Source organism: Xyrauchen texanus, chromosome 44, assembly GCF_025860055.1.
Source record: "Xyrauchen texanus isolate HMW12.3.18 chromosome 44, RBS_HiC_50CHRs, whole genome shotgun sequence".
NCBI classification, from domain to species: domain Eukaryota; kingdom Metazoa; phylum Chordata; class Actinopteri; order Cypriniformes; family Catostomidae; genus Xyrauchen; species Xyrauchen texanus.
In genome coordinates this window covers 32628084-32653788 of record NC_068319.1, presented here as the reverse complement: position 1 = coordinate 32653788, position 25705 = coordinate 32628084, and the positions used below count along the sequence as shown (strand labels likewise).

The 25705-nt window shown below is 41.8% G+C and overlaps 1 protein-coding gene across 4 annotated transcripts in view; it reads right to left on the bottom strand.

Annotated features, from left to right (window-relative positions):
- The window catches only part of LOC127636986 (multiple epidermal growth factor-like domains protein 10), a 149337-nt gene extending 126826 nt beyond the window's left edge, over window positions 1-22511 (bottom strand). Inside the window, exons 1-4 of one of the 4 annotated variants that reach the window (XM_052117805.1) lie at window positions 22383-22508; window positions 7702-7820; window positions 3985-4086; window positions 3692-3792 (exon numbers count right to left, since the gene is read on the bottom strand). In XM_052117805.1, the coding sequence (XP_051973765.1) occupies window positions 3692-3792; window positions 3985-4086; window positions 7702-7808 (310 nt within the window). In that variant the 5' untranslated portion in view covers window positions 7809-7820; window positions 22383-22508. Of the gene's footprint in view, window positions 1-3691; window positions 3793-3984; window positions 4087-7701; window positions 7821-9926; window positions 10067-22382 lie in introns of those variants that run through there. The other 3 variants (XM_052117806.1, XM_052117807.1, XM_052117808.1) reach the window with 3 other exon arrangements.
- Window positions 22512-25705: the final 3194 nt, after the last annotated feature.

Sequence of the window (25705 nt, the reverse complement as noted above, 5' to 3'; positions counted from 1 at the left end):
AAAAAAGTACTTGCAACCAGTTATTGCATATTAATGTATATTCTGTTATTGTACTGTATATTCTGTCCCATCATAACATTATTGTTCTAACAAACGCTTTCAAATGCATCTTCTCACATACCCACAGTGACATTTTATCACAGTCATAGTAAAAACACCAGATAATTAGTGCATAACAAAGAGGGTTGCAAATATCAGAAATAAGCACAGATAGACAGACGCTAACGTTAATAAATGAATCGATTACAACAGGCATTTTTATTTACTCACAGACTAAAAGCTGTTTATTTGTGCACAGCATAGACTTACCTAAACAGATGTGCTTATTAGCATGAAACATTACACACGATTTCTTAAAGAAGGTGCTACCGATTAAAACAAGGCCAAATCCTCAGTGATACGATGTGTAAATCGAGTTACTTCAAGCAAGTTTCTTCAGAATCTGGTTGTGCCAAATTCAAAAGGGAACGACACTTTTACACACTGTTAGGGTTAGGGAAAGGGTTAGATTAACTGAGGTGGTATGAAGCTCCCTTTTTGGAGCTCTGCAGCTACATCCTTCTGTGTCCTAATCTAGTCCTAATCGATCGATCAATCATTCTATCTGCCTATCTGTCTGTCTGTCTGTCTGTCTGTCTATCTATCTATCTAACTGCCTGTCTGTCTCTCTGTCTATCTATCTATCTATCTATCTATCTATCTATCTCTCTCTGTCTGTCTGTCTGTCTGTCTGTCTGTCTCTATCTATCTATCTATTTGTCCATCTATCTATCTATCTATCTATCTATCTATCTATCTATCTATCTATCTATCTATCTATCTATCGGTCTGTCTGTCTCTCTGTCTGTCTGTCTATCTATCTGTCTGTCTGTCTGTCTCTCTGTCTGTCTGTCTCTGTCTGTCTGTCTATCTATCTGTCTGTCCCTCTGTCTGTCTTTCTATCAATCTATCTATCTGTCTGTCTGTCTGTCTTTCTATCAATCTATCTATCTATCTGTCTGTCTGTCTGTCTGTCTGTCTCTCTGTCTGTCTATCTGTATGTCTATCTGTCTATCTATTTGTCTGTCTGTCTGTCTGTCTGTCTGTCTATCTGTCTGTCTCTCTCTCTGTCTGTCTGTATGTCTATCTGTCTGTCTATCTCTCTGTCTGTCTGTCTGTCTGTCTATCTTTCTGTCTGTCTGTCTCTCTGTCTGTCTGTCTGTCTATCTATCTGTCTGTCTGTCTATCTTTCTGTCTGTCTGTCTCTCTGTCTGTCTGTCTTTCTCTATCTGTCTGTCTATCTGTCTGTCTGTCTCTCTCTGTATGTCTGTCTGTCTATCTTTCTGTCTGTCTATCTGTCTGTCTGTCTGTCTGTCTGTCTATCTCTCTGTCTGTCTGTCTGTCTGTCTGTCTATCTTTCTGTCTGTCTGTCTCTCTGTCTGTCTGTCTGTCTATCTATCTGTCTGTCTGTCAATCTTTCTATCTGTCTGTCTGTCTGTCTGTCTATCTATCTATTTGTCTGTTTGTCTGTCTGTCTGTCTCTCTGTATGTCTGTCTGTCTATCTTTCTGTCTATCTGTCTGTCTCTCTGTCTGTCTGTCTTTCTCTCTATCTATCTGTCTGTCTGTCTTTCTATCTATCTATCTATCTATCTATCTATCTATCTATCTATCTAAAAGAACACCTACAATAAATACATAATAGTTGTTATATAATAATTTGTCTTGAGTGTGCCTCCTAAGGGGTCATGACCTCATTATGACCTCATGAAAACTCCTGCTCTGGATCAAGTGTGCCGCACAAGCCCTCAAAAGTGAAGCCAAAAGGTCTCGATCGCCCCCCGGTGACTGGTCCTATTATAGGTCATAAACCCCGCCTCCCCATGTTATTCAATGGGACGTGAGACCAACTAAACAATTAAATTACACTTCACATATCTTTTTTCCAAAGATAGTTTCTGTCATTTACTGTCGTTTCTATCACGTTGATGACATTTCAAGTGTTTGTTTTCAAAATAAGTTTGTTTTTAGTTATTTGATGCTATAAAAACGGTGCTGTGACATCATGATTGACAGGTTCTCTGAGCGAAGTAGTCACTGAAGCACCAACAGACTTTTTTTCAGGATCTTCGGAGGACTGAGGAGATTGGAGCTTTAAATTTAATATCTAAATTTCTATAATTACCATAATTTCCAGACTATAAGCCGCAAATTTTTTCCCACGCTTTGAACCTCGCGGCTTAAACAATGACGCGGCTAATATATGGATTTTTCCCGCTTTCAAATTTTATTTAAAAAAAAAAAAAACATTCTGTGACGTGCTCAGTTTTTTGGCGGCGTGAAGCTTTCATTAGACCAATGAAATTGCCGAACAGGTTAAGGTCAAAACAACTTTTTTTGTTTACTGTTTAGATTAAATCGAGCGCGCTCAAACTTCCCATCATTCTGATTACGGTAGTAATTTTGTCACCCTAATCATGGCAAAGACACGGAGAAATGCATATGATGCAGCTTTCAAGTTGAAGGCGATTGATCTGGCTGTTGGAAAAGGAAATAGAGCTGCTGCACGGGAGCTTGGTCTTAATGAGTCGATGATAAGACGTTGGAAACAGCAGCGTGAGGAATTGACTCAGTGCAAAAAGACAACTAAATCTGAGGCTATTCAACTCCGACACCGAAGGAGATGACTTCAGTGGTTTCAGTGCACAGGACGAGGAAGATAGTGACCAATGACTTTCTTGGTAGGCTACGGTTTACTGCTAATTTTGTATTTTTTGTTACAAGCCGTGTGTGGCAGCAGGGGTGTGGTCAAGCGCCCGTCCGGGAGAGAAAAGCGGTAAGGGCCATTAAAATCCTTACCTGGAACGTCAAGTGCCCTGCTTCACGTGTCCTCCTTGGGAAAACAGTTTTCAGCAGGGCACTTGACGTTCCAGGTAAGGCTTTTAATGGCCACAGCAATGTTTACAATCAATTTTATAAAGTTTCTCAATTCTTGGTCTTCTATGCGCCAACACTAGACTGACGTGTGTCACTCTCTCAGCTCTGTGGCTGCTGCCTTTTTATGCCACTCTCCCCATGCTTACTGAAATTAGACACAGGTGTTAGACATAATTTAGCTCAGGTGTAAGCGCCCTTACCGCTTTTCTCTCCCGGACGGGTGCTTGACCACGCCCCCGCTGCCACACCGTGTTTCGTTAAAGCCTGTGTAAAGTTAATTTGTTTCAATGTACCGGTAGGCACCTGCGGCTTATAGACAGGTGCGGCTTATTTATGTTCAAAATATAAATTTTTTTAAAATTCAGTGGGTGCGGCTTATATTCAGGTGCGCTCAATAGTCCGGAAATTACGGTAATTATTTCACACCGTCATAAATCAAAGGTGCAGGGGCGTGTCCTTGCGATTGATTCAGCGAGAGTGAGGGCGGGGCCTTGATTTTGCGGCTTTACTTCCTGCTCACTACTGCGCAGGTCTGGTCCCGAAATCGCAACTGCGCCATATCGGGACACTGGCGGCTTCAGTTCTCAAAAATGGAAAAGAGCGAAGGTATGTCGTCCATCTTTTTTTACAGTCTATGCTCTGGATTAGACCACACTGCTTTAGATGAAAGATGTATTTTACAATATATTGGTGAACAGCAGATGGACTGTGATCAGTGACCGTGCAAAATGGCATCTATTTCAGGTGTAAATATGGAAACACAGCAGTAATACTCACGGACACATATATCTCTGCTCTCATAGAATCCTGCGCAGCATTGAGACTTGCGTCGATGCATTGTCTTCTCACCCCTACGGTATGCCATCCTGTAGCTCACCCTTAAACAACCGCCAACACAGATGGATGCAATTATTCATCTTTACCAACCCTGTGGCAGTTTTCATTTTTTTTTATTTTTTTTATTCAAGAATATATAATGCCTTATCTACTAGTCATTCAATAACTTTGTCATCTTTAAGATCATCTTTATGAAAATGTGAGTGTTGTGAAGTGCTGTAATGCTCACGCACCTGTGTTGAGTGCATTTGAACCAGTTAAGGATGTCTGTGCAGCTGGTGTAGTAGATCTGATCAAATGGGTGTGCGTACGACTCCTGCACGGTGACAGAGTAACTGCACAACACACACACACACACACACACACACACATGACGCCTGTATCCCTCACATGTGTGTGGTCCTATTATTGCAGCACAAATGTCTGAGAGCAGCAGTTGTATGTAATTATCAGTGTATCAATATGAACATGTTGAGAAACTAAATATCATCATGTGTTTAGGGGGGGTTACTAATGCTCCAAAATACACATAGAAAACACACCAGTATTGACATTAAAGCAGCTCTGTATGTAGTAATGTAGGCACCTGTCTGTCTGTCTGTCTGTCTGTCTGTATTTGTGTGATATTCCTACAGTTACAGTGACAAAAGCTTTTGTGTGATTACAGTCAGAACAGTTGTGTCCGCCGGCTGTGTTTAGAGCTTTTTATTTGCAATACACACTAATAAATAAGGTTTATCATTATAAATAGCAACAGCCAGATCATTATTACTAATAATTTAATGTTTGGAGTGATGATGCCAAAATGAAATCACAGTACTGGCTGTTGTTTCTGTGTACTGGCAGCCCTTATAAGGTGTCTGTTTGGTGTCCTGCTCTGCATAACGCACTGGTCAGAGTGTAATCAGGGGCAGCTGGGACAAAAATACATTGAGTTGTATTCATCCAATCATTGTTATCAGCCTCATACATAGGCAACTAGGTTAGTCAATCTATTGGTTTACAAATTTGCAGGATTAATTCCTAACCCAGGGCCAAGGATGAACAGTGTGAAACATGAAAAAAGATAACCCAGGATCATATAACCAGGGTGAGGAAAAACTCCTGGGAAAACTATTTCTTGTGTAAAAAAGCCCTATAGACTCCCAGTGATTCCCGGCATCTGGGTGGGACACAAAATGAAGTGTTTAGAGATTCTCGCCAATGAACATAGATCTTTACATGAATTCTAATGGTTCAGGTATCTGCAATAAACTCCCAATGAAACGCGGCTTCAGAAGTGCTCAACCGGCCACGTGTCCACTGACTGATTGTGTTACTTCAACAAACAGTGCGATAGTCATGTGGGATATTTGGGAGTTTTAATTTGTACAATATTGAAATGTAATGTACGGTTCATAAATTTGACATGTTATTGCTGCATTTGTGATGACATTTTTAGGGAAAGCTGTGCCTCATGTGCAGTCTTAAAGAAACCCCCACTGTGTATAATATACTATTATTTATAAACCGCATATTTCAAACTGTAAAATCTGATTGAATCAGCTGTAAAATGACTATAAACACAGATGTGAGCGTACATTTCATATTAATGTGCTTGTTGTCATGTTTCTTTGCAACTGTAAACAGTAGCCCTTGCTACTGTAATTGTAATTCATTTTAATTAATAGAATTTACATCAAACACTTATTTTGGGTGGATAAACTGCATGCTGTAATCTTTGTCAGTTACACATCAAAAACAAGTTGAGAACTGTGTTACTGAATTACTTTACAGATGTTTTATATATTGGTAAATCACTGGTCCTCTTAGAAGAACAAAAAACAAAGCTGTTACTCAGAATTTCAACGTGTTCCTCTCCTTGTCTGTGGTCCCCACATGCTTTAAAATGTCCACCATTGTGCTTGTACAAAAGCAATCCAAAATCACTTGCTTAAATGACTGGAGTCCTGTTGCTTTATCTAATCAGAGACTAATCAGAGATCACATCTGCTTTGTGCTGCTTGCCTCACTGGAATCACTGCAGTTTTCATCCTGCAACAACTCATCCACTGATGATGCCATTGCATCTACACTACACACTGCTCTCTCCCACCTGGAAAAAAGGAACACATACTGTATGTGAGAATGCTGTTTGTGGACTACAGCTCAGCATTCAACACCATAGTGCCCTCCAAGCTTGATGAGAAACTCCGGGCTCTGGGCCTAAACAGCTCACTGTGCAGCTGGATCCTTTACTTCTTGTCAAGCAGATGCCAGGTGGTCAGAATGGGCAGCAACATCTCCTCATCACTGACCCTCAACACTGGAGCCCCGTAGGGCTGTGTTCTCAGCTCACTCCTGTATTTCCTGTTCACACATGACTGTGTGGCAACATTAAGTTTGCTGACAATAAGACGGTGGTAGGTCTGATCACTGACAATGATGAAACAGCCTACAGAGAGGAGGCGCACACCTCTCCCTCAACATCAGTAAGACCAATGAGCTTGTAGTGGACTTCAGGAGGAAAGACAGAGAACACAGATCCATCACCATTAATGGAGCACCGGTGGAGAGAGTTTTAAGTTCCTCGGTGTCCACATCACTGAGGAACTCACATGGTCTGTCCACACTGAGGCCGTTGTGAAGAAGGCTCACCAGTGCCTCTTCTTCCTGAGACGGCTGAGGAAGTTTGGAATGAACCACCACATCCTCACACGGTTCTACACTAGTACTGTAGAGAGCATCCTGACTGGCTGCATCACCGCCTGGTACGGCAATAGCACTGCCCTCAACCGCAAATCCCTGCCAGACACATCATCATAGGTGAGCTTCCCTCCCTCCAGGACATATATAACAGGCAGTGTGTGAAAAAATCTGAGGATCAGAGACTCCAGTCACCCGAGCCATGGGCTGCTCTCACTGCTACCATCAGGCAGGCGGAATAGCAGCATCAGGACCCGCACCAGCCGACTACATGACAGCTTCTTCCCCCAAGCAATCAGACTTTTGAACCCTTGATTGCTCATGATACATATATCAGCACCACACTTTAATAGCCTCTGACTGGACTCACATTTTCTACTTCTCTTAATAACACACTGGCAACTGACTATCAACCGACAGCTGAACGTCAACACAACACTTCATATTTATTTCCACTGATTACATTGTGGAGTGCCTCTGTTGCACTTGTGTATATGGTTGAGTGACAATAAAGGAATTTGATTTGAAAATCATTGTGTCACACTGGTTTAAAGTATTGTGTGCTGCAATAATAGATGTAGCTGTGTTTAAGCAGTATGTATTACTACAGTAAAACAACATCAGACTGTAAATGTCTTGAGGAACTCTGTGTTATGTTGTAAGGTCACACATTCTGTTCTTTAGGAAACACACTCTCAGCTCACAGCTGTTCCCACACATTACTGTGTGAAAGTGAATCTAGCTGGGAAACAAACCCACAGCTTTGTTCTCTTCAATCTGCTTTAATGGATTTCCGAGCCATTCCTTAATTTGGCCACGGACATCTCCTGCCTGTTAAAACTCTGTGTGGGTGTGAGTTTACTCTTTTGAGGTAAAGGAACTTGCCTGCTGAAAGCTAATTCAATTCATCTAAACACAAAGGACAAGAACCCAGACTACAAGTTATTTCAACTAGTTACAAAATGTTAAAGAGTAGAGTTTGAGACTTTAAGTCTTTATCACTATTTCAGTATGTTTACACTCAAACTCAAGAGTTCAACACTGTTACAGAACAAAAAATCATAGTGATCACATTTTTAAAGAAAGCAGATTGTTCTAGGCACAAAACACAAAAATACTGACATTAGGGTGGAGGTTTGTGTTAGAATTAGTCTGGATTAATTATACAATAATACACCAATAGAGATCTATGGTATAATCCTCATTAAGATTAATAAAATTAGATGTGAATCCAAATAAAACATTAATATATGTGTGTTTGTCACCTCTCCCAGTGACTGCAGACATTGGGGTCATCCAGGTTAAGTGATGATGTCAGAGTAATCACACAGCATGAGACAGCCAATAGAAGAGGAGTACAGGATGACATCATTACAGCAAACACCTTTTCACAAACAAACATAAACACAGCAACATCATTCGAATGTGAGCTGTAATCGAACTGTTTAATACAGACACGTGGTGATATTTATGCTCGGCTAACATTGTTTCAAATAAATAAATGTCAGTATTCAGTCCTGTCAGAAGAAGTGTGAAGCTGTTGATTGTGATGTTGGACATGTTTAATGAGTGATCTGTTATGGGTTTATAAGTGCTGTTGAGAAGCATGCAAGGATTTACTGTACCATTGATTATGATATAAATATTGGAGGTTGTCCTTGCTTATTTTGATTATTTGGCTGTTGTAGCCCATCTGCCTCAAGGTTCGACATGTGCATTCTGAGATTCTTTTCTGCTCACTACGATTGTACAGAGAGGTTATCTGAGTTACCATAGCCTTTCTGTCAGCTCGAACCAGTCTGACCATTCTCTGTTGACCTCTCTCATCAACAAGGCATTTCCATCCACAGAACTGCCACTCACTGGATGTTTTTGGTACCATTCAGAGTAAATTCTAGAGACTGTTGTGCGTGAAATCCCAGGAGATCATCAGTTACAGAAATACTCAAACCAGCCCATCTGGCACCAACAATCATGCCACGCTCCAAATCACTGAGATCACATTTTTCCTCATTCTGATGGTTGATATGAACATGAACTGAAGCTCCTGACCCATATCTGCATGATTTTATGCATTTCACTGCTGCCATACAATTGGCTGATTAGATAATCACATGACAAGGTAGGTGTACAGGTGTTCCTAATAAAGTGCTCAGTGAGTGTATCCAGTATAGCCAAATAAAAAGTAATTTTCATTAGAAAACTGGACAATGGCCTGGGTAGCTCAGTGGTAAAGATGCTGGTAAAAATGCATGGTGTAACCTCCTCATGGTCGCTATAATGTGGTTCTCGCTCTCAGTGGGGCGTGTGGTGAGTTGTGCGTGGATAACGCAGTGGATGGAGTGAAGCCTCCACATGCGCTATATCACCACGGTAACGCGCTCAATAAGCCACGTGATAAGATGCGTGGATTGACGGTCTCAGACGCGGAGGCAACTGAGATTCTTCCTCCGCCACCCGGATTGAGGTGACCACTACGCCACCATGAGGACTTAAGAGTGCATTGGGAATTGGGCATTCCAAATTGGGAGAAAAAGGGGAGAACAGAACCCCCCCCCCCCCCAAAAGGAAACTGGACCACGAATACATACCTTAAACTACATAAATACATTATACAACATATTTAAAACAAAACTGCTTAGATTGAGTTATCATCTACTTCATAATGACAGATGTAAGATGAGCTCCATATTACTTGTGCCCTGGGAAAATTACACTAACTCATTTCAGATGATCAGTGCAGAAGAATGCAGAGGAATGAAGATTCAAGCAGCTGCAATATGTCTTCCTGTGGCTGGCACAAACTATATTTTATGATTTACAGAAATGCCACTGGACTACCCCACTTGTATTCTATGTAGTTAGATCTAGATTGTGAATGCAATTTTCTATATCAGCATCTTCTGAATTCATTGCTCAAATCAGGGTCAGCACCAAACACTTCACAAAAGAATAATGAAAAGAAACACATGACAAAATCTAACTGAACTTGACTAGCCCCAGCTGTGACTCACTATGACCCATTCCCTATGCCCTACTCACTCCAAAAGACAGATCTCTTGATGTGGCCACTCTGAGGGGAACATGGCATTACTGTATAAATGTACCCTTTACTAACAGTGTTGTGGAAGGGCTCTTCATAAAGATGTTTATTTTCGCACTTTCGTATGGAATGACCCTCCGAGTGATGTCCCCTTCCCGCAGTTCAAAAATGCAGTTTATAAAACATGCAACGTGTGCTACATTCCAGACTTCACAACAATCATCACTACACTCAACAGTGTGCCACTGAAGATCAGTGTGCCAAAGATACAGTGACATTCAGGGTGGTCGAGTTTTTCCTAACGCAATCTGTTGAGGTTCATCTTGTGCACTCTATAGAGTGCAACTGTCTGGTTCTGGAAGTAAAACTTGCATGATTTTTTTCCTTAGCTGAATTGATTTTTAACAATAAATTACTTACTGAATAAACTTTTAAAGACAGACCTACCTTGAGCTCAGAGGTTGTTAATCGATAGTATATGCTTCTGTTGAAGCCATCTTTCTGCTTTATTTCAACTTCATTTTTTGGAAATCGTGTTTAAAAGTGGAATTCCTGATGAAGAACTTACTCATGATCCTGTAGAAAAGATTCCCCAATCAGAGAATTATGCCAAAAAAAGCTCTGCAGCTCTGCCCACTCCCATGATCCACTGTGAATGATGCAATCAAATCACTCTCAAACTACTTATATATTTGTATATGTCTAAATATATGGAAATCAATAAAAAATATTGTTTCTACATTTATAATCAAGCATAGTTTTTAATTCAATGACTTTATTCGCAATGCCTCATGGGGTTGTAGTTTATTCCCTCATTAAAGACATTAAGCACACTGTCTTGTAATTTTGTCTTTTTGTCTAATTTTCAAATACTTTTGTGCTCCAATACCTGTCACTTTATACCTGTCTGCTACCTCAATAACTGCTGTGTCCATAGAACACTCATCTCATAGCTCATTATGTTTACATTTGGCATTTTTAGAAACGAAGCGCGTTCCGACGCTTCTTCGGATCATGAGGAGGATCGCGATTCTCTTCCCGCCTCCGAGCTTTCCGTCCACGCTAAAAAATCTACGGAGGAATTGCTCGATGTTGTTACTCGTGCGGTTGCCAGATTGGACTGGCCACGCGAAAAAGAGACCCCCAAACCCTCCAAATTAGGGGATAGATTTTATCTTCCAGTCTATGAGGTGTTCCGCCTCATGAGTCCCTTCTCTTCTTTGATAACCTCCATGAAGAGCTTTTTTGCTCATGGAGGAACCCCTAAAAAAAAAATATATATATATATATATATATATATATTTTCTTCCGTGTTCACATACCCTCGGCGTCATTATATTCGACTATCGTGGGTGCTGAGGCACGGGGGTATTCAGTGATGCCGCCGGTCGGAGAGATGCTTGTGGGATATGTCTCGCCGGGCTTGGCATCGTCACTTAAGAAGCCCTCTCTCCCCTCAAAGCCTTATAGGACAACCTCAACTTTAGTGGGAAGGGCTTATCAAGCAGCAGGTCAGGCTGGTGCTGCTCTGCACACTATGCTGTTTTACAGGCGTACCAGGCTGACCTCCTGGACGACCTGAGTGTGGGTTCTGCGCTTGACGAGCAAGCCTCAGACCCGCCTCGGTCCTGTCTGAAGGGAGGCTCAAAAGCAAAGCGTGGCGAGTCGTGCTCCTCCTCCCAGGGATTGGGGACAGTCTCGCCGCCCTCGCCAGCCCCGAAGCAAGACCTCAGGACTATAATTTCTAGTAAGAGAAAACCCTGACGGTCTTGCGCCTAGATTAGGGGGTAGCTCCCCTTGGGACAGGCGCGTGCTTCACTTCACCCCTCCCAGTACCCCCTCGAAGCCCCTTAATTCCCGCCACCTCTTGGTGTTTCGGGTTGCAGAGGCTTCCGTCAAAACTGGGTGTTTTCGCTGTTCCTGCATTTTATTCAGGACGTGAAACACTCGACAACCCCTCAACAGGAAGTGTTAAAATATAATACCCATCTCAGAGATCCTGGCAGCGTGGAAACTTCTGCCAGATATATTCTTTTCTGTGGGTCTTATAAGGGCGTCAGAATTTAATTCACTCATCGCTTTTCTGTGTTTCAACAGTTCTCACTACCGTAAACCAGATTTCTTTTTAATGTAAAAAAAATAAAAAACTCAATCTCCTGGTTAAAGGGGCCATGGTATGTGTTCCCCTTCCTGAGAGAGAGTTAGGTTATTACACTAAATACTTCCCATTTCCCATGGAGGGTGAGGTGTGGCATCTGGTTTAGATCTTAAAGCTTGAACTGCCTGTGGGTGTTCAAGTCCAAGATGATGCCTGTCAGGATGGTCGTGTCTCAAGCCCTACAACTCGTTTGGCTGGTCACCATCGATCTTATGATGCACTTCTATACTTCATTTAGAAGTTCTGTCACAACATGGAAGGTTCCTGAGGTTCGCTTCCGGGGGCGAAGTCTTCCATTGTCAGGTTCTTTCACTCGGCCTAGCCCTTTTTACCCGCACATTCACAATGCATGATGTAGCGCTGGCTCCTTGCGACTCCGGGGCATCTGCATTCTGAATTATGTAGACGACTGGCTGAACCTAGCGCGGTTCCAGGAACTGTCAGTTCAGCACAGGGACATCGTCTTAGCTCATCTGTTTCTCTGGGGTTGAGGCTCAACGCCAAGAAAAGCATCCTCTTTCCCACTCAGAACACTGTCTATCGGGGCATTGTATGGAGTTCAATCACAATGCGGGCACAACTGTCTCCCGCTAGGATTGAGTCCATTCAGATCACCCTGAGCAAAGTCAGGCTAGGTCAAGGTTACACTGTTATCAGTATCAACGATTTCCAGGTCTCAGGGCGATGGCGTCCACGGTGATCCCTCTGGACCTTCTGCTCATTTTTTCCTGCTCTGGATTTCTTCCAAGGGCCAAAACCCCTAGGCTAATAAGGGTTACGCGCCTCAGGCTTCGTTCCCTTTCTATGTGGTTCAGACCCCGGTTTTCTGCCTTGGGTCCCACTCTAGGTGTGTCTTGTTGTCGCAGGCTGCTAATGACAGACGCCTCCCTGACGGGTGGGCTAGCGGCCTTAAGTGGTCGTCCAGCTTAAGGGGATAGGAGGGTCGTCAGCTCGGTTGTCACAGTCACTGTCTCGGGTTGACGACTGTATTTCTGGCCCTGAAATACCTCCTCCTGAGGCTGCCATGTCTTGGTGCGGGTGGACAATACAGCCTCTAACATAAATCATCAAGGAGACCCACGTTCTTGTCAGCTGTATTTCTGACGCGTCAGATTCTCCTTAGGGCCCAGGGCAAGCTCCTGTCACTCAGGTCAGTTAAATCCCTGGATGCCCGTATGTGGGAGCAGATTTACTGTCCAAACAGAAAATACCAACGGGGGAGTTAAGAACTCCACCCTAAGGTAGTAGTTGCCCAGAGTTCGCCAGCAAGGGTTTTTGCCTCTTACTGATGGCACCGCGCTGGCCGAACAGGCCTTGGTTCTTGGAGCAAATTTCTTCCCTCGACGGCTCGCCTTGGGCGATTCCGAAGAGGAAGGATCTTCTATCTCAGGAACAGGGCAATATTTCATCCCTGCCCCGAATTATGGAATCTTTCATGTTTGGCCGCTAAGGGTACCAACTGAGGGACACAGGGCTTTCTCCTGAGGTTATCGAGACCTTTTTAAATGCCGGGCTTTTTCCACTTGGAACAAGTTTGGGTGAGATCTTAGGGCAGAAGTGGACCTCTTCGCCTCTGTGAATAGCGCAATGTCTCCTCTACTTCTCCCTGAAATCACCCAGCCCCCTTGGGTCTGGACGTTAAGACACATACATGACCCAGAATGCATCTGTATGCGTTTCTTTCCCCGGTTTCTCTACTCCCGGGAGTCTTGGCAATGTTCACCAGCAAGGGTCTTGCCTCCTATTAATGGCGCTGTGCTGGCCGAACAGGATATGTATCTCGGAGTTAATACCTCTCCTCGACGGCTCGCCTTGGGTGATTCCGAACAGGAAGGACCTTCTCATCCTTGGCCCGAATTGTGAAACCATTCATGTCTGGGCCCAAAGGGTACCAAATGAGGTTCACATGGTTTTCTCTTGAGGTTATCGAGACCATTTAAAGTGCTAGGGCTCCCTCCACTTGGAACTGATCTGGGTAGATTTTTCAGGGCAGAAGAGGACCACTTCGCCTCTGTTGATAGCGCAATGTCTCCTCTACTTCTCCCCGAGTCACCCAGTCCCCCCCCCGATCATAGTAACTCATACATAGCACAAATGCGCCTGCATGCGTTTCCTTCTACTAAAGTTCATATTACAGAACCAGCTAAATGCCAGTTTGCTTCAGTTCTGGATTTTCTGTAGAAAGAACTGTCAGCGGGCACTTACCGCGCCACTGCCAGGTTCTATGTGGCCACTGCGGTTTGCCACGGCTTGGTGGGCTCAAAGAGGCATCCTCATTATTGCCCGGGCCTACGAGGCGCGCGGTCAAGCTTCGCCAGTAGGTTTTAGGGTGCACTCTACCAGAGGGTTCACATTCATCAGTTTTTATGACAAGTTTGTGTTGCGATAGGGTTCTCTTCGCACACATTCATCAAACTTTATGGGTTAGATGCTTTGCTACTCCGGACTCTTATGTCCTTGAGTCGACATCTCAGCCCATGCCTAAACAAGTTTGTGATGCGGCAGGTTGTCCTCTCTGCACACATTCATTGGACTTTTATAGTTTGGATGTTCTGCACTCCGGGCTCTTATGCCCTTGAGTCGACATCTCCGCTCATGCCTGAACAAGTTTGTGATGCGGCAGGCTGGTCCTCTCCGCACACATTCATCAAATTTAATGGTTTAGATGTTTATGCTACTCCTGGCTCTTATGCCCTTGAGTCGACATCTCAAGCTCATGTCTGAGACCTCTCGCATTTTTGTGAGTACACTGCACAACCGTAGGGGTCCGGACAGCCCCCAGTGCGGCGCCGTGGGTATTGCGTTCCCCATAGCACTTAGCAGCACAGCATCATAGTGAAGCTTTTTGTAAAGGGAACGTCTCGGGTTACATGTGTAACCCTTGTTCCCTGAAAAAAGCAGAACGAGATGCTGCACTTCTTTGCCGCACTGGGACGTCCCAGGACTGCTCTTCAAAAAGAAGTATCTGACGACACCTGGTGACGTATCCATTTATAGCCTGGCCGCAGGTGCATCTAATGATTACATCAGCCGAGGCTATAAATTCCAGTCAATGTTCATTGACGTGTTACACACATTATTTCAGCTCGGTCACAACTAGGATTGTTCCCCATAGCACTTAGCAGCGCAGCATCTCGTTCCGCTTTTTTCAGGGAACAAGGGTTACACATGTAACCCGAGACGGTTTGGTTCATGGCGCACAAATCTTTTGTGAAGGATTTTATGAATTCCCAATGAAAAAGAAAATGAATGAGAAACAAACTTCCGGAATCAAGACAGCTGATAAAGTGGGTGGGCACTGTTGTGCTCTATTGAAACTGAATGTGCAATCTACTGTTGCTATGGTTACTTCTTCTGGTAAAAACAACTTCTGTTTGTGGGAATCTATTTAGTGCACTCTATTAACTGACTATTGCAGTTACTGATGTGTTCATGACGTTTTATGAATTAAATGTGATATGAATGAGAATACAGTATGTAGTTTGAATATTTCATATGGTCTACCTTTTAAGAGCCCCAAACCTTTTTTCTGGAACACCCTAAACTGTAATTAGGGGGGTCCGGGGTGGATGGTGTCAGACCCTGTAATTCACACCCTGCTAAAGATCTTTCAGTATCTTCACTCTTCTGCATCACTTTCCCAGTTTACTGTAAATCAACGCCTCTCAGAAGCATCTATTTTCACAATTATTCTTTAAATATTTTGTGTTTACTCTTTATTCTGCTACACCATTAAAATACTGAATTTTTATTTGTCTACAACATAATTAAGACATCCCCAAAATGTATGAAAAACTGCAGTATTAACAACCTGGCAACATAGTAGGAATATCTGTGTTGTAGCTGTAAATGAGGGTGTAAGATGACTCTGTGACTCAGTGTGTTTGCAGGCAGTTAATGGGAATAGCAGTCCTGTCCAACATCAGTTTCACTGAGAGTTAATGCCACACAGCTGCACTCGCAGATAAAAGTGCCCGAAGTTAAAGAAACCACTAATGAATGTAAGGGTATCTGCTGATAACAGTCTATAAAATGTTGTGTGGTATGTGCAGGCAGTGCAATCATTGACAGTATTGATATAGTAACACTACACAATGGGCTCATGAACACTCAACAGCAGTAAAGTGTCTCCAGAACAGTTGAAGGAAACAGATGTTACTGAGACCCCCTCAATGATCACTGCATTGGTCTTGTTCAGCTCAAAACAACACTTGAAGCCAGATTCAGAGTCATTCATACAGTATTTCTGTGGATATTGTAATGTGCTCAAGTTTATTGCTGATGGTTTGAGCAGATGTGCAGTGTGTCATGTTTACGCTGAGCTCCACACATCAAGAGCATTATAAGCCCTTTAGACGACATGTGTGGTGAAGTGAGCAGGAAATTAGTGTCGTGTCTACTACTGTACATTCATACATGTCTTGGCACTTCAAGAGCTCTGCACAAGGGGGGAAATATTACATTACACTCTTTATCTGTGAGGGGAATCAGTTCAGACAAAGAGCAAAACTCATATATAGGATACACTGGGATTATAAGCTGTAATGTCCATGTGAAAGCTGCTCTTTAATTCATCTCCTCCAATAAATACAAATAAATACAAGTCTTAAGTGTGAGTACATCTGAATAGTCTATTTGAGTTCAAATGTGGACAGATTTCTAGATCTCTTATAAAGCTCTGTAATTTGGAACTAGTAAGAAAGTATTTTAAGATGTCTTAAATTGCTCTTCCATTTATTGACATCTAAAATACCAAATCTATTTTTGAAATAAATGTACAGGAAATTAACATTTGTACTAGCTGTAGGTTGTATCAACAGGAATGGATATTTGTTATAGTAACAATGTTACTACTATTTCCTCTCTGAAACCCAGATATCTGCATTTTGGTTTAGAAACTGAAGGATGGGTTGAAATAATTTTTTGTGTTAAATCAACAAAATGCCACAAATTCTGCTGACTGAGCTTAACTTGCATCGTAATATGACTGTTTCACAAGCAGTCCACATTGACATGAGCCAAAAAACACACACACACAGTCCAAAGCACGTTGAAATGAAGCACACACATACTGTAGTCCCACTGAGGTGCACATCACCGGAAACACACAGAACCGGTCAAAGACGTCCATCTAGTTCATGTTTATATACACCAACAATTAAAAATTATTAACGTGTCCATGATGTGTTTGTGCTCAAAACAACAAGAGGCAGCAGCTGAATGAAAGTTATAACTTAATAAAGAGTTATAACTTGACACCGCATCTTTTAAAAGTAGCGAAATACATGACGGCGAGTCTGTGTAGTCCATGTTTATATAGAAATTAATCCAGTCCAGGTGGGTCCCCTTTGGTGTTATGGAATAATTAGCCACACAAGGCGTGCTCTCTTGACTTTAACTGCACCAGTGAGCGAGGCTAAGGGTGCGACGTTGTGCTCATACAAATGAGCAATATTTTGTGATGTCACGAACAGACGTGGGAGGCAACTATAAATGCTCTTTTTCTCAACTCTTTTTAGACTGGAAAGTTTTGAGGATGGATTCGCCATTCAAGAAGAATCTTCCCTTGCTGTCTTGCAAGAGAGGACGTAGCTTGTGATGTGGACGAATTGCTATGGCCAGATCCATTTAGGCGAAGAGATGATGCTTAGGGTTTATTTTTTTAATTCATGCTTTCTTTCTGTCTCCACAAATGTTTTGCTGTGTTTACTGTATGTAATATATTCTATATTTTATGTTCTGATTTTCATTACAAAATGCAACCTTTGGAAATTAATGTATTTACTGATTTTACAATGTGGAGAGAAATAAATATTTTCATCAGTGTGCGTAATTTCTCTTAAAGAGTAATATTTCCTCTATTAGAGTAAGTACATTGACGTTGAACATCTTTTTAAAGAAGTGTCTTTTTAAAGATGCCTTTCCATCTTTGTGCAGTTCCTGGGTGCGGTTGTAACCTCTCCACCTCTCACGGCCACGATCCCTCCCTTACTTGTTTGGGCAATAAACACATTGAGGAAGCATTCGTGGATGGCTCATGTTCTCATTTCGAGAGCATGTCCATGGCAACGTTGCGTTCGCGGCTTTCCTTCTTTCGAGGGAAAGCAACTTCAGCTGTCCCCCCAGCTGGTCCTTCTACCTACAGGTATGAGGCTGCCTCAGTTGACACTGCAGGAAATTCGGGGGCTTCGATGGGTACGGTTCCGCCGGGTAATTCTCCACGGACCGCTCATTCCCCAGCATGCTCGTTTGCTCCTGTCCAGCTCTGGGATGAGACAGACAGCTCACCTCAGTGCCAGCCTAATGTCTCTTTCAGAGAACGTGGGTTGGATGAGATGTTGATCGCTGCATCGGAGAGCGTCTTGGTGATGTCGGATGCCGAGGACTCGATCATTCTGAGCCTGACGCGGAGCTGAACGCCATACTTGACCACAGCACGCTGCTCGCAGCCAAGCCCCCCAGATCCTTCCATGGTTCACGTTCGTTGTTCGGGAGTATCAGTACAAGGTCCTCCCCTTCAGCCTGTCCCTGTCCCCTCATGTCTTCATGAAGGTCGCAGAGGCAGCCCTTGCCCCGTTAAGGAAAGTGGGCATTCCCATACTCTATTACTGATTATAGCGCACTCTCGAGAGTTACTGTGGAGGGACCTGGTGGTGGTGGTGAGCCTGCAAGCGAAGCTGGCCAGGAGGATGCAGACCCAGCCTTATCGTTGCTGTGTCCAATGTGTGCTTTGCGCATCTATTTGGATCGCACGCAGAGCTTTAGACTCTCTGAGCACCACTTTGTCTGCTTTGGTGGACAGCAGAAAGGGAATGCTGTCTCCAAACAGAGGCTTGTCCACTGGATCATGGACACCATCGCATTGGCCTACCAGACCCAGTCCGTGCCCGACCCCCTTGAGGGTTTGAGCACACTCTACAAGGAGTGTGACATCCTCGTGGGCACTGGCCAATGGCACCTCTCTAGCAGGCATCTGCAGAGCAGAGGGCTGGGAAACACCCAATACTTTTTCGAGATTTTACCGGTTCAGTCTATCAGTTGAGCCTGTTTTCGTCCCGTGTTCTTTCTGGTACGAACAGGTAAGTTTCGTTACGAGGGGCAGCTGGCCGGGTGTACTGCTTATGTATACTGCCTTTCCCCTATATGAGGTGAAGCTGTGTGCTCTACTCTCCCATGCATTATCATGACCTGTGAACCCTGGATGTCCTTCCTCCTAGCCCTCTGGCTCACGTATTCAACGGAGGAATTCATGGTTGGACCCAGTACATGTGCTGACGTCCCCTGTACTGGGATAAGCACTCCACAGGTCTCGGTTAACCCAGTGACCTCCTGTGATGTATCTTCTGCAGTACGGTCTCCCTATTTCGGTAGACCAGCATCTCCATTATCAGAGCCCTCTCTTCCCTGGTCGCTGTGTTTGTAGAGCTCCTCCTCCTCCCTACGAAGGGCAGGACCTACTGCCGCACCTATTCTATGAAGTATCTGGCACATCTTTACCCTCACCTTCAGGGCAGCACAGGATCTTTTGCCACTGAAAGAATATGAATGGAAAAGAAAGCCCCCCCCCCCCACCCACAAAGATTGTTGAGAATTACATGACATTTTGGGGCGTCTGGGGTGGCTACGTGCAGTCTGAGTGCATCTGTTCCTACGCTCACAGTAGCTTGCCTACACCTGCATCGGCAGTTCACGTATCACAGTTCAGCCATTGTGGCGTTTCGTATAGGGACACCTAGTGTCACTACATCGACACAACGTCGAGTGATTCACAGAAAGGGAATGTCTCGGTTACTGTCTGGAAATGAGACATTGTGTCCCTCTTGCCACAGGCTGAACTTGCGGTGTGCTGTAATGGCCAGGACCTTGTCTCGGCTCCTCAGTGCAAAAACCTGAATGAATCCGCATTCCAGCCTCCCTTTTATACCCGTATGTCGGGGGGAGTGGCATGCAAATTCAATTCTCATTGGCCTTTTCCCAAAGATCTGAAGGTGTCTCGGGCTCTCAAGATCGACCCCTAGTGTCACTACGTTGACACAATGTCTCGTTCCCTCCATCAGGGTTCAGAGGTTACGACAGTAACCGAGATGTTTTTATCAAATATTGTTTAGTTTTGAATTAAGTGTTTCATTTTGCAAAAGATCTGAGGTGTTCTGCTGCATGTGTGTGTTTGTGTGTAGTGTTTTGACAAAATGAGCCCTGTTTTCAAAATCATGCTTAAGCAATCATAATTTTTTTTAAATGATTAAAAGATTAATGAAGTGTGCTGATGACACTATATAGCTCAAAATTAATTGTAAACAGGATTGAGGGTGTAGCATGGGACTTTTTGGGAAAGAGGACTCATCTCACTGACGTCACAGCTTTTCTTTCAAACTACCCAGTATACACACACACGTGTTGCTGTCAATCAACACAGCTCAGTTTGTGCTTCAGTTTAATTCCAAAACTAGCATCTTTTTACCTATCGGCTTCTCTTTCAATAACAACAAGGCTGCATCAATTCCACTGAACAAACGCAACAATATGAGATACTCACAACAGTTCAAATCAAACTCCCTCATTAGAACAGCTCATTTTGATATTCGAAATGAACAAATATTAATGGATGTGAATTCATCTCCATTAGATTCTGAGAGAGAAAATGACTGCAGAATCAGTTGAATATGAAGTACAAATCCACAGACAAATGTAAAGCAGAAGAATGTAAAGCTACAGCCTGATTTATTTTAGGCTTTTGGAAACAGTTTACGACAAACCTTGTAATTATGATCAGGAATAATGCTGCTTTACTGCCAGCAGCTGGAGCATCTCAAACAATTCTAAACAGAGATATTCTCACCATCAGATGGTCAGAATCACAGCAGCAAAACACCCACACAACACTGATGGATGTTATCTGCTAACAGAATAATGAGCACAAACACACTGAAGCACACTACACAAGTAAACACATCTTCAACATAAACACAAATTTTTCACAGTGAAGGAGAAAGTGTGTCTCTGTCTCGACCTCACCCGTGTCACAGTGAGCACAGACTCGTTCATGTTTGACTGTGATCACTGAGTCTGTATTTGGGGAGGATCCATCTCTGTTTTGGGTCTCTTACAGTGTGCAGATATTCTGCCAGATTATATGTTCTGTTTAGGGCCCAATAACATTCCAGTTTGCTTTGGTTTTTACTTTCATTTTCCCAATGGTCCAAATATGAATTTTTGCTTTCTTTTGTGATTTGGTTTATTCTGGTCTGGTTTTGTTCAGCAGTGCTGGTCTGAAACTGGTGTTTGTTAGTTGTTAGTGGGTTTGTGAGTTTTCTGGTTTTAGGCTTCAGCTCTTGGGTTTTAAGGGCTTCATGTTGCAGTGTGTTTGGGGAACTTGAATTTAGGTGTGTCCAAAATTTGAGGAATGGTTTTTCAAATGTATAATAAGGGGGTATCTGCATAGTTCGGCCCGGCATGCATTAGTAGGTGTTCTTCTCTGAACTCTTAGAATGTTTCTACAGAATTCTATGGGGTGTTTGTCCCATCTCGAGTAATCTGCCAGACAGACCCCAAACCTCACATCCGTACAGAGCAATAGGCATTATAATACTATCAAAGATCTTACACCAGATTGTTACAGGAATGTCAACTTGGGTAAATTTGCCCTATGCTCTTCTAGCTTTCTCTTTTAGTGCATTCACTGCCAGACCAAAACCCCCTGAAGCACTGATGTTTAGAGCGAGGTAGTCGTAGTGTCGGGTGTGTTCTATTGCAGGGTTCCCCAGAGTGAATGTGTATCTGGTGTCCTGTAATCTGGCTTTTTTCTGGAAAATCATAATCTTTGTTTTTTTTTCAGATTGACTGTCAGGGCCCAGTTCTGACAGTAGTTCTCCAGCAGGTCCAGGTGCTGCTGTAGCCCTTGTGCAGTAGCTGACAGCAGCACCAGGTCATCTGCATAGAGAAGAAATTTAACTTCAGAATGATTTAGAGTAAGACCGGGTGTTGCAGATTGTTCCAGTAGCACTGCTAACTCATTAATGTACATGTTGAACAGAGTTGGACTTAAACTGCAGCCCTGTCTCACTCGAGGAGTCACATAATCAAACACACTCACATACACACACTCTTTTACGCGCACACACACACACACACACACACACTCTCTCTCCCAATTTTCAATTTAAAGTACTTTATTGGCATGATTGTGTTTACATACAATATTGCCAAAGCATTAATACTCAAGAAAGATAATGACAAGTCAAATAATAATGATAACATAGTAACAAATAACAATAAGGATAGAATTAAAATAAGGTGCCAGGTAATGAATCAAATCAAATAAAAACTATAATAAAAATATACACTATACAATATAAAATAACTCACAAACACACACACTGACTCACACAAACTCAAATAATAAATGATCAGATGAACTGATTATAAGATAATATTATATATTATATATAATATATATTAAGATTATAGTTACGTAATTAGATAATACTTTAAATATAATGTAATACCCCCCTATCACTAAAACATTCATTAACTGAACTAATATTAACGATACCTGAAAAAATACACAAATCCAATTAATTTATTATGAAATCCGATGAATTTGGTCTTATTTTATGATTAAGATTAAGTGTTGTTTTGTGTCCGTGCATCAGAAATGTATAAAATATTTATGAAATAAAAGTGGTTTAGTCACAACACTGTGTATATAATGTGTCATCAGTAAAATGATGAAAATAAAAACTCACCACTTCTAAACAAAAGTATCCATCTGGTCCAAACACATACAATGCGCTTAATGTGATTGTCACAAAACAGAAATCGATTTAATATAGGAATTCAGTTTGTGGAGTTTTCCTCTGCAGTGACTCGCGCACCTTCAGCGAGACGATTCTGCTCTCATGACGTCATCGGCGGACAGCCAATAGGTGCTGCTGTTCTGTGGAGAACGAGTCTGATACCCTGTGATCTTCCTCTGAGTGCAGACCGATGGGGCACTAATCAGCAACTCCACGAGGGGGCATGAGTGGTAAACGTGTGCATTTTTTAACATCATGTTTTTATTTCCATGCAGTTTTACAAATTATTATTTAAAAAAAAGTCATGGCATTGATAGATAGTTAAAGGGGAAAAAAAATTTAAACTAACTATTGAATATTTGTTTTTATTAAATCATTTCAAGCAACACACTGACAATAAATCATTAGATAATAAAGAACCTCTGAAAAACAAAGTGCACATATGACTACAGCAACAAACCCACATTGATTTATATCTTTAGAGAACAAATACACATTATTCAGACACATGGTTATTAACTTAGGTAAAGTTGGTTTTATATTCGCATATTCGCACATTCGCGGACTTCCGCGTTCAATAACTCGTGAACTAAAGGTTGTTGCTACACACAACACCTATCACATATAACGACAGATAAAACACCAGAAGCTACAACATAAATTTCCTCAAAACGATCTTTCCTTCGCACTGGACAAAATACATTGATCTCTATGCGCAGGCTGCAAGAAGGGACCATCTGCAAAGTGCAAACCCGAAGGAAAGCTCGTTTTGAGGAGATTAAAATATTAAAACAATGTTATTTGTGTAGTAACAATATTCAGCTCATGAGATATTGAACGCGGAACTCCGCAAATATGCGAAGCGAATATAAAAAGCAACTTGCAGACTTGATCATGTAGGACCTTCAGGACCACATAGCCTACGTGGACAGAACCATGAACATAGTCAAGTTTAAAAAAAAAAACCCAACCAGGGTAAAAATAGTTTCAGGTTTGATATTTGCTGCGTATTCACCTAGACTGCTTTAGTGTACTTTTGTGTAGGCTATTGTACATACAGTACGCAAAAATGTTTTATGTAAAAGTTACAGTAATTCACCAAAGGGATTTTTTCATGTTCCAAAGGTTGTATAGTATGTTCCTACTGACCACACTGACTTACTACAGGTGGAATTTTGACAATAACTCCCTTAGCCTACTGTACATACTGCAGGGTTGGGGTCAGAATCCCCTGTCTCTTCAATTTAATTATATATATATCCTTTTTATATATATCCTTTTGAATGATTACTTTATTCTTATTAAAAATTCAACAATCAAGTATGTATCCTAATCATTTCTGTATTCATTTTCTTTTAGGTTCATTCCAGTGTGTGCCCTTGTGTTGTGTTCACATGCAAGGGGCCTTTTGATGATAATTGTCTTGGGATTCAGAGAGCGTGAGAGAGACTCTGTACTCATGTATTGCATATATATTATATATATATTGTAAGTAAATCAAAACCAAATAATTTACAAGCTTTTAACTTCATGAGGTGCAATGGCAAGGTATCTAACACCGGAGACGTCCTTGGTGAATCTGCCTCTGGCTGGACATTTCTTTACAGTCCTTTTTAAAGTCCATCAACTTTTTGACATGTTCAGAAATCCCTCCTGGAAACTCCCTCTGCATACATTCAGTCCTTTACAGCCAATTGGTCAAACACAAAATCTTGAACTGTCATTATTTCTGGAAGACCCCTTAGGACTTTTGCATATAAAACTCTTTGTCTCTTTGTCCTCTTTTTCTGGACCTTTCCATCATCGCTGTATCTTCTGTATCTCGTCTGCAACACATAGACGGTAATGATGGCATTTTTCTCCTTTCTTTTGCAAAGCTCTTTCTAATACATTTTCAACTCCTCTCTACTCTGCCACCATCATCTGCTTAATAAATGCTTACAACATTCAGTGTGGTATGTTTTTCTTTATAAACCATTTTCATAATAAGAATATTTATAAAACAAGTTACAGTATTTTCCTTAATAAACTATTTTCTCAATATATGGTTACAATGATTATTAATACAAGTGTTTTACAGTAAACACATTCTTAATAAATTGTTTAACAACTACTTATGGTACCTTTCATTATAAAACCACTTTTTATTTGTTACAATTGTGGTTTACTATGACCCAGAAATACTTCATATACCAGAAGCCATGATTAGAATAGAATAATTGCATATTTCACAACAATATCCACATATCTGCATCTATATATCTGTCTTAGTTGACTTGTATAAGTTTGAGGGTCAATTTATACATAATTTCACCTTATTTTCCTTAAGTGAACATCTCATGTGTATTTCTTTAGGGAGTGGAGTAAAGGGGCATATTATCGTTCCTGCTTTCCTGGAGTGAAATGTTTTATCAGCCTGTTAAGGTGGACTGATCTTCTGATAATGAGCTCAGGCCTTCTTCAGCCTCGAAGAGAACTGTTGTTTGTCAGTGTTCTGTGTGTGTGTGCGTTTGATATTCTTTGCAGGTTCTGAACTTTGTGATATAGCCTAAAACATTCTCGGACCCTGGAAGAAGGTCACCACGGACTTAAATCTCGGAAATGGACGACAAATATTCTGATTAATGGCGATATACCCACTTATCTATCAAAAATGTATTATTGTTTAGATTTTATGTTGTCTTAGCCAATCACAAGTAAACGATTATGTATGTAATGCATGTCCTTGTAAAAGGTATACTTGTGTGAGATTTGTTTGTAAGGTAGAGTTGGCTTGCGACCTCCTCGTGACTTTGACGCTGGCTTTACCAATTTAACTGCAAACTATTCTTCAGTAAAATTGTACTTATTTGATTGAATTTCACGACTCCTGGTCTTCTTTCATCATATTATTATCTGGTCCTGGATCTGACAGCTGTTAACCCCATAACAGTGCTAACCTTAAAAAACACTTAAATGTCAGCCCCTTTTTTGTGCATAGACATAAAAATGCACTAAATTAAAATGACGACTCGTTGGGCCATGATTTCTCATTAAAATCAGATGATTTCCTATAGAATGTAAGGGAAATATATAGTATATTTTCAATATTCTAGTATGTTTTTCTATATCAAAATACATATATGAGTTTCCAGGCCTTTGTGTGACCCAGGAGAGAGCATGTGAGGTCACTAAAAGTGTTGATGCTGCAGAGAACACAAAGAATGGGATATAACCTTGAAAAACAGGTGTATGAGCAAACAAAAACAAAATATGAATGGTGTCTTGTATGA